Source organism: Semicossyphus pulcher, unplaced genomic scaffold (assembly GCF_022749685.1).
Source record: "Semicossyphus pulcher isolate SPU_LCO1_2020_fin unplaced genomic scaffold, fSemPul1.0.p SCAF_9, whole genome shotgun sequence".
Classification (NCBI taxonomy): Eukaryota; Metazoa; Chordata; class Actinopteri; order Labriformes; family Labridae; genus Semicossyphus; species Semicossyphus pulcher.
The window spans coordinates 1078616-1091283 of NW_027211770.1; the positions used below are offsets into that span (position 1 = coordinate 1078616).

At 42.2% G+C, this 12668-nt stretch overlaps 1 protein-coding gene across 2 annotated transcripts in view; it reads left to right on the forward strand.

The window, feature by feature from the left end:
* Positions 1–12668, forward strand: part of LOC138583631 (intermembrane lipid transfer protein VPS13B-like) — a 320195-nt gene that overhangs the window by 287548 nt on the left and 19979 nt on the right. For both annotated transcript variants that reach the window (XM_069655550.1, XM_069655551.1), the window contains exons 48-51: positions 5039–5305; positions 7124–7207; positions 7666–7841; positions 10494–10664. In XM_069655550.1, the coding sequence (XP_069511651.1) occupies positions 5039–5305; positions 7124–7207; positions 7666–7841; positions 10494–10664 (698 nt within the window). The remainder of the gene's footprint in view (positions 1–5038; positions 5306–7123; positions 7208–7665; positions 7842–10493; positions 10665–12668) is intronic.

Consider the following 12668-nt stretch of genomic DNA (forward strand, 5'->3'; position numbering starts at 1 on the left):
ACAATTGTAAGCAAAACAATGGAGAGGATAACCAAAATATAGATTTCATGTTGAGAAAATGCAATGCAAGAACTATAATGTACTGGCAACACTTTTTAACTGACAATGAAGACTTGTGATGCAAATAATTTAAAGGATTTAGATCTTCCAATTAATTTCAATAAACCAAGAATATAGCAAACCTTCAGAATATCTTCCTGCTAATCTTTTAAAAGTTGTTCCAAACTACACAAAGCTGATATGGAACTTGTTTGCTGCACTATGGCTGTTGGCCTCCGTTTTATGTCAATCTGGAAGCCTGGCCGTTTTCCCAGCTCTCATTAAAGGATGAGCACTTTTTATTTATCCAGCTTTGTTTCATTTGTATGCTATGATGTACACTGAACAAAAATATAAACGCAACACTTTTGTTTTTGCTCCCATTTTTCATGAGCTGAACTCAAAGATCTAAGACTTTTTCTATGTCCACAAAAGGCCTATTTCTCTCAAATATTGTTCACACATTTGTCTTAATCTGTGTTAGTGAGCACTTCTCCTTTGCTGAGATAATCCATCCACCTCACAGGTGTGGCATATCAAGATGCTGATTAGGCAGCATGATTATTGCACAGGTGTGCCTTAGGCTGGCCACAATAAAAGGCCACTCTAAAATGTGCAGTTTTACTGTATTGGGGGGTCTGGGGGGGTCAGAAAACCAGTCAGTATCTGGTGTGACCACCATTTGCCTCACGCAGTGCAACACATCTCCTTCGCATAGAGTTGATCAGGTTGTTGATTGTGGCCTGTGGAGTGTTGGTCCACTCTTATTCAATGGCTGTGCCAAGCTGCTGGATATTGGCAGGAACTGGAACACACTGTCGTATACGCCGATCCAGAGCATCCCAAACATGCTCAATGTGTGACATGTCCGATGAGTATGCTGGCCATGCAAGAACTGGGATGTTTTCAGCTTCCAGGTACAGATCCTTGCAACATAGGGCCGTGCATTATCATGCTGCAACATGAGGTGATGGTCGTGGATGAATGGCACAACAATGGGCCTCAGGATCTCATCACGGTATCTCTATGCATTCAAAATGCTATCAATAAAATGCACCTGTGTTTGTTGTCCATAAAAACTGCTGCCCATACCATAACCCCACCGCCACCATGGGCCACTCGATTCACAACGTTGACATCAGCAAACCGCTCACCCACACGACGCCATACACGATGTCTGCCATCTGCCCTGTACAGTGAAAACCGGGATTCATCCGTGAAGAGAAACACCTCTCCAAAGTGCCATACGCCATCGAATGCGAGCATTTGCACACTCAAGTCGGTTACGACAACAAACTGCAGTCAGGTGGAGACCCCGATGAGGACGACGAGCATGCAGATGAGCTTCCCTGAGACGGTTTCTGACAGTTTGTGCAGAAATTCTTTGGTTATGCAAACTGATTGTTGCAGCAGCTGTCTGGGTGGCTGGTCTCAGACGATCTTGGAGGTGAAGATGCTGGATGTGGAGGTCCTGGGCTGGTGTGGTTACACGTGGTCTGTGGTTGTGAGGCCGGTTGGATGTACTGCCAAATTCTCTGAAACGCCTTTGGAGACGGCTTATGGTAGAGAAATGAACATTCAATTCATGGGCAACAGCTCTGGTGGACATTCCTGCAGTCAGCATGCCAATTGCACGCTCCCTCAAAACTTGCGACATCTGTGGCATTGTGCTGTGTGATAAAACTGCACATTGAGAGTGGCCAGCCTAAGGCACACCTGTGCAATAATCATGCTGTCTAATCAGCACCTTGATATGCCACACCTGTGAGGTGGATGGATTATCTCGTCAAAGGAGAAGTGCTCACGAACACAGATTTAAACACATTTGTGAACAATATTTGAGAGAAATAGGCCTTTTGTGTACATAGAAAAAGTCTTAGATTTTTGAGTTCAGCTCATGAAAAATGGGAGCAAAAACAAAAGTGTTTATATTTTTTTTCAGTGTACTTGTTGCTCGGCTAAGAACAGACTGAATTGTGTTTTTGTATTGTGTTTTCTGGCACTAGAAAAGCCTATGTGCTATGTGTACCGTGGCTGGCAAGGGCAAATGCACTGCAACAGCCCAAACGATTTCGATTAGAAGAAACGAGCTGCAAGTTCAGAAACAATGTATATCAAAAAACACATGCAAAAGTCCAAAACAAATATCAAAGATCGGAAACGCGCTGCAAAAGAAAAACCTGCTGTAAAAAGCCAAAACAAATACATTAACATCAAACGCGCTGCAAATATAGAAACGATGCAAAGTCAAAAACACACAAACCCAGAAAACACATGCAAAAGAAAAACGCTGCAAATACAGCCATCACAACGGAAGTGCTCCAGGCCTGTAGGGGGCGCTCGGTGTGACAGGTTTATTATTAACGGGAGAGAGAGGAAGACGGGACAGTGAATTTATTACTTCTCAGACTTTCTAATGTTAGACGCTCCTCTTGAGGATGAGGTCGGAGATTTCAGAGGCATCGGGGAGTTGAAAACAGGAAAGAGACTGACTGTACAGGAGGGGTTCAGGTGCAGGAGAAGGTAGGTGGGAACAGAGGCGCTGGTGGATGTTGTTGATTTTGTCATTGAAAAATAACATCAGGGAATTACAGGTGTCAGTTGAGTAGAAGTGGGGGGGTAAGGAGTGGGGAGGCTGGAGGATTCTTTTGAACAGTGAGAATAGTGATTTGGTGTTTCCTTCATTGGAGAGGATGAGACCGGAGTAATAATCAGATTTACGGTGAGCAATGGAGTCCTTGTAGAGAAGAATATGAGCCTTGTAAATGTCTTTGTGAATGGTGAGACCAGTTTTTTTGTAGAGCCGTTCAAGTTGGCGACCTTGTGCTTTCAATGACCGGAGTTCAGGGGTGTACCAGGGGGCAGTGGATGAGAAGGAGACTGAACGGGTTTTCAGAGGGGCAAGAGAGTTGAGGATTCTGTGTAGACCATTGTTGTAAAGTGCTGTGAGATCATCAGGGTTGGAGAGCTGGCCCGGGATTGAGATATTGTCAATTTTGGAGCAGAGAGTGTCAACGTTGATGTCCTTCAGATTCCTGAATGAGATGAGACGTGGAGATTTGATTGCAGATAGGCAGAGTGCAGCGTTGAATGTGAGGAGGAAGTGGTCTGTTATATGGAGTTCGTCGGAGGTGCAGTTGAGGGGGGTGAGACCAGAGCAACAGATTCAATCCAGAGTATGACCTTTGGAGTAGGTTGGGAAATCGATGTATTGATGTAATCCAAAACTGTCAAGGCAGGATAAAATGTTTTTGATGTTAATGTATTTGTGTTGGCTTTTTACAGCAGGTTTTTTCATTTGCAGCGCGTTTCCGTCGTTGAATTTGTTTTGGACTTTTGCTTGTGTTTTTGAATTTACATCGTTTCTGAACTTGCAGCTCGTTTCTTCTAATCGAAATCGTTTTGGCTGTTGCAGCACGTTTGCCCTTGCCGGCCACCGTATATGTGCCATCTAAAAAACACATTGTCCACCATCTATCCACAAGAAAGATCCCAGGAGTCATAAACCAGCATGAACCAAATCCTAAACCAGCCATGTTTGCCTTTTTACACCAAGACTGTTGGTAGATCATGCTTGAATTTTTCCACAAAAACAAGACAAAGTTATTCCTGAAAAAGCTGCGATGCCAACAGATTATAGTGGTGACACTTTGTTTTGTAAACAGTGTCAAGTGTCGCACATGTCTCATTCTCGTCCTTCAGACAAAACAGACTCAGCTTCTCACATTCCTTCCTCTGTCTGTCTCAGACTTTGCTTACATCTTGTTCCCATTGAATCCAATGATAGGGTATGAGTGTTGGTCACATCCAATTCACAACGCAAAGCCTCAGAGTGGGACAGAGGCTGCCACTTCAGAAAAAGTTGGCTCCTGCCTGCACTGGCATACCTCATGTGTTTTTTTTTGTCTTTCTTTTTTTTGGGTGAGGGGTTTATCCTCAAAATGCCACATTCTGTTGTCCTCTCCCTCTCGACTACTCTACCCACACGCACACACCAACTTCATACCAACACAACACACGTTCAGTCACGTTGCTTTGTTAGAAAGGCTGCTCTATTAACCGGCCTGTACTCATCGTAATGGTATTTCCTGTGTTGTTGTGTTCGTGTTGTGTTTTTTGTCTTGCAATAGAAAAAAATTCTCAAGACAATTGAAACGGTTAATTATTCTTAATCATCAGCGTTAACAGTGATTTTCATAAAGAAAAAAAGCAACAAATCCTCACAGAAAAGAGGAAAGACGAAGATGTGCCGTCAGGGTCAGTGTGTGCACATTACACCTAGTTACTAACGTCAGTGTGTGTCTGGGAATAGATTTAAAGGTATGATGAAGAGATTTACCTCATTATTCCAAAATGTTTCCCTGCAACATCACTTTCAGTGTAGCAATCTGCAGAACACACTTTGTGCATGAAAAGACATGAACCCAATCTCACCGAAAGGGACTGGTGGATTTCTGACCACATTTGAATGTGTCATCTCCAGATGAGCACTTCCTGGTGGCTGGGACTTGGGTGCATGCGTGCGTGCGTGTGTGCGTGTGTGCGTGCACATTAAGATGTGTGGGTGCAAGCATAAAGGTTCACTTGCAACTCTTTCATAAAAACATAGACAGCAGAAGGGCAGCTATTTATACTGCTTCAGGTGTGATGCATTCCTTAGCACCACTGTCTTCAGCAGTTAATGTTTGATGGTGTCTTTCCCTGTCACCACTTAAATTATGTAATTAGTCTCCATTTTATAACCAGGCGGGGTTCTTTTAGATTTAAATATACAAGAAAACCTGAGACAAACTTGTTTCTTCCACAACACACATTCTGTAGTATTGCTAAAGGAATCAGCATGTTCACCTGAAGTCATACAGGCTCTGAAACATTGTGCACATATAGCAAAGATCAAAGGCATTTCTGTGTTCAAGACTTTGGGTCTATTCCCTCCCACAGTACATGATATAAACAATTTTGTTTCTGACTGGCATTTCTCCTCTTTCACCTTCTTCAGGTAATAATCTGTGGGCGGCAGGTGATGTGCAGCTACCTGACTCAAGACATTGAGCTGCGGGTGGTGCAGCACTATGTGGGGTCTGACAGTCAGACGGTGGTAAGAGAACACTGTGATTGCCTGGAGGCAGGGGCCAAGTTGCCATCTTATGTGCTGGAGGATGCCGAGATGACAGAGCTGTGTGTGAGGGCCCAAGGAGATGAGGACTGGTCTCAGGATGTTCAGCTTGAAAGAAGGGACCAGCGCAGCAGCCGCTCTGTTGTTCAGGTATGGTATTTACTTGGACAGAGACCCTGATTTCCCGTATGGAAGCTTTGTAGTGTTAAAGGCTACAGTAGTTAACATGTAATTCTTAAAGATCTTGATGTTTGATATGGGTCTCAAATCTAGGCAGATGAAAAAGTACATACTGCAGTAACTCCATTATGAATGAAAATGTCCAAATTCAAGCGAGAGACAGACAAACACAGATATACGCACACACCACTACTTCCGAGTAGCTCTCCATCATCACACACATGTTCTGAGCTGGTGACTGGACCACCAACTGTGGCCGGATTCTTCCCCCTGGGTGGCCAGAGTGGCAGAGCTTTCACCCTGCTACTCACAGTTAGAGAACAGATTGAGATCTTCCCCTCAGATAGGCTTACAAAGACCCTCAAACCCCAAATCCAGACCATGTTGAGAGGCAGAAAATACAGTTTATGCTCTCTTAAAACAAACTTAACCGTAGACAGGAAACACTAGCTGATATGTGGGCACACAGAGAGGCTTTGAAGGCACTTTCACACCACTGGATTAGTGCCAATTACTCCCTAAACTCCATCTCTGCTGTTTTTGCTCTTGTTCTGTATATTTCTTCTTGCTTTCTTCCGTTATAAGCCCCATGCTGTTAACAGCTAGCCCTACTACAGCTTCTGTGTGTGGATCTTAACATCTGTTATTCCACTCCAACCTCCGCTTTTATCTCTTCTTCTGATCAGCCATTTATAACACACATTGAGGGTTGGCTCAGAATAAGATAGCTGCCTGGAATAGTAGCTGGGTCCTTAGATCTCTGTATCTCTGTCTGTATCCTGTAACTTCACTGTCAAGAGTCCTCCCTTTCTTTTACTCTCACCCACTGACAGCTCTCTAATCTATCTTGTAGTTGTTAACTCCTTTCCTTTATTTGCTTCATCCTCTGGCATACAGTTTGTTCACCTGTTCCAGCCTCTAACTTTCTGTCTCTTTTCTCATCTGTCTCCTGATTATCTGTTTCGGTAATCAATCTCAAGTTACTCCTCTTCCTCACATCTCACCATTCTCCTCCCATCTTATTTTCAACATCTTCTTTTTACGTAGGCCTTTTTTTGGCAAGGTACAGGTGGTCATCCTGACCTTATCCCAGTGGTGAGTGTTTTTGGTGGATCAGGCATTTAGAGTATCTGTTTACCAAAGTTTCACTCCCTCATCCCATCAAAGATATTTTGCAAGGCCCACCATAATAAGTCAATGTTCGCTCTGTCTCTATGTTCTGCTATGCTGTCCCCACCAGTAAATGAAGTCCCCTGTCTGTCATAAACGAGACCGCTTGTAATGTGCATTGGCACTCAGAGGCTTTAATGAGGAGTGAGGAGTAAATGACGACAAACACCAGTGACACATACAGAGTGCTCAGCCTTCGGTGGGCAAATTCTCAGCCTTTAAATCTTGCAAAGATTTAACTGCCTTTAGTGGCTCATTATCTGGCACTTACAGTCGTCAGTCGCCTCAACCATGATATTCTGTTGCAGGGCTTAAGGGAGACTTTACTTGTAACTGTTAGAAGAAGCTTAGAAAAAAAACGTTTTTAGTACAAACATGATAATGTGTTACTGATGGAAGCAATAAACATTCTGTCAGTGAGTGAGAGGCAGCAAATGCACTGGAGTAATCATATCTAATTTTATATTCCAACCACACACACAAACAAGTTGCCCTTGAGCGTCCTTGATACATCTTCTTCTTATTAACCTTTTGCAATAATGGAATGATATGACATTTTTTTGTCATGTAAAGCATCATTACAATGTCCAGTTTAACAGCCAGTTTGTTCCTTTTCAGTTGCCTTGTTCCAGTGGTTCTTTGCTATATGTATGGTGTACCCTTATCACAATTGAACCAGACTCTCACATGCAGCAGAGATTGGTGAGTATCCTGTCACACACACTTACACAGACAGCTTTTTATCTTGACACCAATCTTTTTAGATAGTTTATACTCTATGCATATATTTCTCCTACTCCTTCCAGGTAATGGATGAACTATATTTATTAATTTTTTTTTAAACATTACATACCCATATGCATAATAAACACAGCGGATGTATTTTCTTTGGTATAATTAAATTGTTCACAGACGAACCTGGTTTGTTTTTTTGTTCAGTGTTTTTGGTGTACCTTTACTGTTGTTGCATTTGCTGAATATTTAGGCTGGAATTCATTGATTCGTCCAAAATGAGAACACAGCCCTCTTAAAGTTTAGGGCAGCTGAATAATTCATCGTATTCATCATCATATTCAGCCAGATTTCTTTGCTACTTTCAAAACAGATAGCTTTTTCAGTATGTCTCACTAATTATTAATTTGTATGAATTCTCTTATCAGGTGGTTTTCAGTCCACTGTTTGTCATGAGGAGCCATTTGCCAGATCCAGTAATCATCCACATAGAGAAGAGGAGTCTAGGACTGAGAGAGAGCCAGCTGATACTTGGACAGGGCCACCAGGAGCCCCTGTTAAACACCGAGGCCGATCTCACCCACCACCTCACTTTCCAGGCCAGGTACATTGAGACCATTTAGTATATAATATTATCCAAAATGTAAAAGTTTTAACTCTTCTATTATTAATAAAATATTCAATTAACTTAACCTTATGACTGAGGCAGACAGTCATCTGCCCCTTCATCTCTGACTGTTTTTTTATTGCTATTTATACATTACCAGGATGGTTGCCAATCAGCAGGACAAATTCACTGATTATTTTAGTTAATTCAGTCAAGTATCATATCATGTCATCAGCAACCAGCTCACACTGCTGCAAAGGACAGAATCTTAACCTGGTGTTTTATAATGTTTTTTTATGCCACAGTTTAGCAAAGATGGAGAGACACTTACTTAAGACTCTCTAACACCACATTCTTATTTCTGTGAGCCAAGATGAAGACAGGATCCAAGGCAATCCAGGCATTTCAGGGGGAACCGAACGCCAGTTTGGCAGCAGCTGAGATGTCAGATTAAACCATAATTTCACCCATTTAGATACGCGCCTTAGGGAACAGGTTTTTGGCTCTATTTGGTCTCAGTATTTGTCTCTCTGTTCTGAGAGGATTGTATGTGTGTATGTAGGCTACACATGCATGTGTTGGTGGATGATTACTGTTCTCATGTCTGTGGGTGGTCTGTGTCTGTCCTTGTCTTGGTTAGCTATGTGCCAGTGTAAGTGTGATAGTCACCACTTCATCATGGGCAGAGTCTGTCACATACATCACTACTATGCCTGTTATTCTGTCCCAGTTTGTCGGTGCTCATGCTTTCTAATATTCTCCTTATCCTCTTGTAAGAGAGAGATCTTTAAACTGTTTATCTCACTAGGCTCCACTAAGCTGAATAGATTGTCAAAATGTTTAGTTGTTGTGTATGTGTAAGTCAGGTGTAGGTTGTGTAGTCTAACAACAACTCTATGGTGCCTCTCGTGTCACATCACATGGATGCATGGCAGATGCTTGAGTACAAAGTCTCTTTCAACAACATGGGTGTTTATGTTTCAGTATGGGTGGCCCCAGGGGAAATAGCCTGCAGCACATGGTGTATTATTGTTGTTCCTACTGTATTTGTTATTTGTACATCTGTGCAATCAATGTTGTTTTTTATGAATCCAAAAAGAAAATCACCCCTTCGTAGCAGCCAGTGGGGATCTGAATAAACAGAATAAACATTGAGTGTAATTGACTCCCCCTCAGAGAATTTTTTACTGTGACCGTTGTGTGTTTAGATATCTGGTCACAAAGTTTGTTTTGATTTCAGCTACCATAAAGGAACCACAGTGGCCATACAGTGACTGGGAACACATTTGGTCCCGTTATTGTAGATAAATTCTTTTCATGTGCACAAAAAGCAAGCTCCAAAACAACTAAGTGTCTTGTCTTTCTGTATTGCAACCACAATGCTCCTTGTGTTTACAGTCCCTTGCCTAAACTGCCTCTTACCACACAAACTTATATTACCCACTCCCTTGTCCCTCTAACTCAATCCATCTCTCATCCCTCTCCATCAACACAAACAGACACACACTTATAACCAAAAACAGTAAACGCACCTTCACACAAATATACCTGTACAAAACACACACACACACAGAGGCCCACCAGCCCAAAAGCTGTAGGACAGATCCAATCTTGAATTTTCGCTGGTCAACAGCTCGTCTTTTCTTCCTGTAATTACACATTGTTGTGGGCTCTAATGGACGAGGTAGAGAGCAGAGCTGCGGTCTGTGACACATGAGACGCAGACAAGTCTTAACCAGAACCCTTATGTCCTGCTCTGCTCATATTTGCCACCACATTAGAAAGCTGAGGGTTAGAATCAGAAGCCTCTTCCAGTCTCCCCCTCGGGAACTGCTCTGGATGAAAAGCTTCCTGTCAACACCTTGTCCTTTCCTCTGTCTTCCCCCAGATCCATAATCATAACCCCTGTGTTCCTTTTATAGCACAATGAGCTCTATTTATAAACTACTGCCCTGGGGTAAGTGGGCTGCTTTGCCCTATCCAAGTAGAACTGGATGCTGCCCAGCAATAGAAAAGAGGCCTTAAGTGTTTATATTAAGTATTTTTCTTCTCGCAGCAAAGCCATAATTGACCAGTGTCTGGATCTGAGGTATCCAATAGGATTATTTACTGTTGTTTAGCTTTTCTATGGTCTTTGTGGATAAGTGTTTGTAAGACAAGTCTGCAAGTCAGGAAAACAATTTAGAAAAAAGCAGATTCAACTGTCTTCAAGATTAAGACTAAAGCAGAGTTTAGCTGGAGGTCACTTAAATAGTTCCAAGCTGAACAATGGGAATAGTCTGCTGCAGTCAAGAGATGTCTTTTTATGAAAGGAAATTAAAAATGCTTGAAATGTTTCACTACAAATTCTACATAGCCAGACTTGCTTCCAAAATATACAGCTATGGTTTACAACCATGTGCCTTTATGACCCTGCCTTTATGAGTATGTAAGTTTTAATTTCAAGCACTCTCTTACCACGCCATCCACCACAGAGGAGAAGGTCATCAAGATAAGTAAAATCAGCTGCTACCTGGACCCACAGACTTTTGTGTAAAGATAGCATATATTTGAGAATATAATCTGCATTTTCTCACATAGATAAATGTAGGTACGTAAGTCTCCTAAGACAAATCTATAATGATTTTATGTTTGTTCTCCATCTTTTAGGGAGGATGAAGATGCTTCCCACTGTGCTGTACCAATCTCTACCAGCCTAATCAAACAGATTGTGAACAAGACTGGAAATGAGGACAACTTTGAACACATCCTGGCTGATTTCTATGGTTCAAAGAGCTCCACTGGACCATCATGGCCCTACGTCACCAAAGATTCTGAAAGGTAGCTACTCCAGATAAGTTGTTGCCTGTTTAGTGAGTTGTGTTTGTGTCTTTCTCACTAAGGCAAGTTAAAATAGTGTGAAGCAATTTTTCAAGGCAGTTAGAAATGGAGTGATTAAAAGTATGCTCAACCTTTTTGCTCTTACTTTCGTGATTATTCTTGATCCTCCTTGATCTTGAGGATTCTGTCTGCACTTACACGCACCTAGGTGAGATAAACAAGGTGAAGCAGGGCAGGGTAGAGAAATAATCACACATAATGCAAGTTGCACCAGATTCACACTTAAAACATAATGAGTGCAAGGCTGTCAGCCCCTAATAGCATCTCATGATCCTTTTGTAATATGTCTATCTTTTTATAACCCTTCTGTGCCCAACATTAGATATGGCTGTGTGGATTTCGTAGCATAAGTTAATTTTTTTCTAATAGTAGGCCTCATACAGCATTCCTCCTCAAAACACAACATTGTGCAAGACAGCCCTTTAATGAGTGAGGCTTCTCTTTATTGCTGACTCACATAATAAAACAGTTAACTGTAAATTTGATTCAGAGCCGTGCTTTAGACATAAGCTGGGAATCCTGCTGCTGTCCCCACAGACCAGAGATTTAGGATGTCACTCTGCCACTGTCCCAGTTTCTCACACAAGTCACAGGGCCTTGATTTAAGTTAAAAATTGGCACAGCTTTGTAGAGTGCACAGTGTGTATACTGTATATATTGTATGTATCTGTATATGTTGCCTATGCACTTGTTTACATATAACATCAGGCAGGACACACATGTGAATCTGTCCACAAATGTCACTCTGGGAATCATCTCTTGTCACAAAGCAATCACATCTTGATAGCAGCAATAAAAGACGAAGCCACATGTTCTCCAACTGGCTCTGAGCAACAAAGACGCACAGAGGATCTGCTGGACATATGAGCCATATGTCTGCCTGTGGTTGCCTGGGTTTCTCTGTCCTCTTTACATATGCAAACACACACAGAATGTTGCCCAGCACATGTGTACACACAAACATGACATTGTGGTAATTGCACACATCCCCATACACATCGCTCACCTTTTGATGTCATACACACTGTGTCTCAGTGAATGGCTGCTTTTTGATTTGGTGTCTGGTTTCTCTGTTAGTCAGGCGTCTCTCCTCTCTGTAAGACAAAGGGCCAGGTCCGAAGCACGTGTCAAATCATGGAGAAACCCAGCTGCTACTTTATGTCCAGGAGCTTAAAGGAAAACATATTAAAAGAAACAAGTGTCATTAGAGGATTAATTGAACTGATTTATATCCTTAAACACACCCATAACTTGAAAAGCAGGGGGAAAATCATACTTTAATTTGTATGTTTTTCTTTAAAGGTGATGACAGCGATACAGTTTGCTGTTTGAAAAGAGGTATAAGATGTCCTGCCATATTTTAGAAACAAAACCACCTTAACTCCTAGGTAGTGAGTGTGTAAAAAGGTGCAGAGGAAGTTAAAAGTGGAAAAAAGAGGAGCCTCTGCAAGAATTACACAAACATCTTGTAATGGTTGGGGTAAGCTCTAGCTGGAGGCTGTGTATGTGTGTGTGTGTGTGTGTGTGTGTGTGTGTGTGTGTGTGTGTGTGTGTGTGTGTGTGTGTGTGTGTGTGTGTGTGTGTGTGTTTGTGTGTGTGTGTGTGTGTTTGTGTGCGTGCAGGCTTTCAATTACCTGTATGTGGTCAACGTAACTATTAAACCACACACATACAAACAACAGTAAATAGTAAAGAAGACAGTGGACAGTGTTTTTGTCCATTTTACCAATGCACAGTTTTTGGGTGAGTGAAGTTTGAAATGGCAGGTTGGTGGGCTGAGAACAGTCGAGGCGGCCATGGTCGGGGGGGTTACTGGGTAGTCTTTGATGGCTTTGAACTTCTGAGTAAGTCTGAGAGAACTGTTTGTTTGGCTCTTTTCTCTCACTCTGCGATGTTTAGGGCTCACAAGACCATGATTACCGTGAAATGACTGCTGTGTCAGTG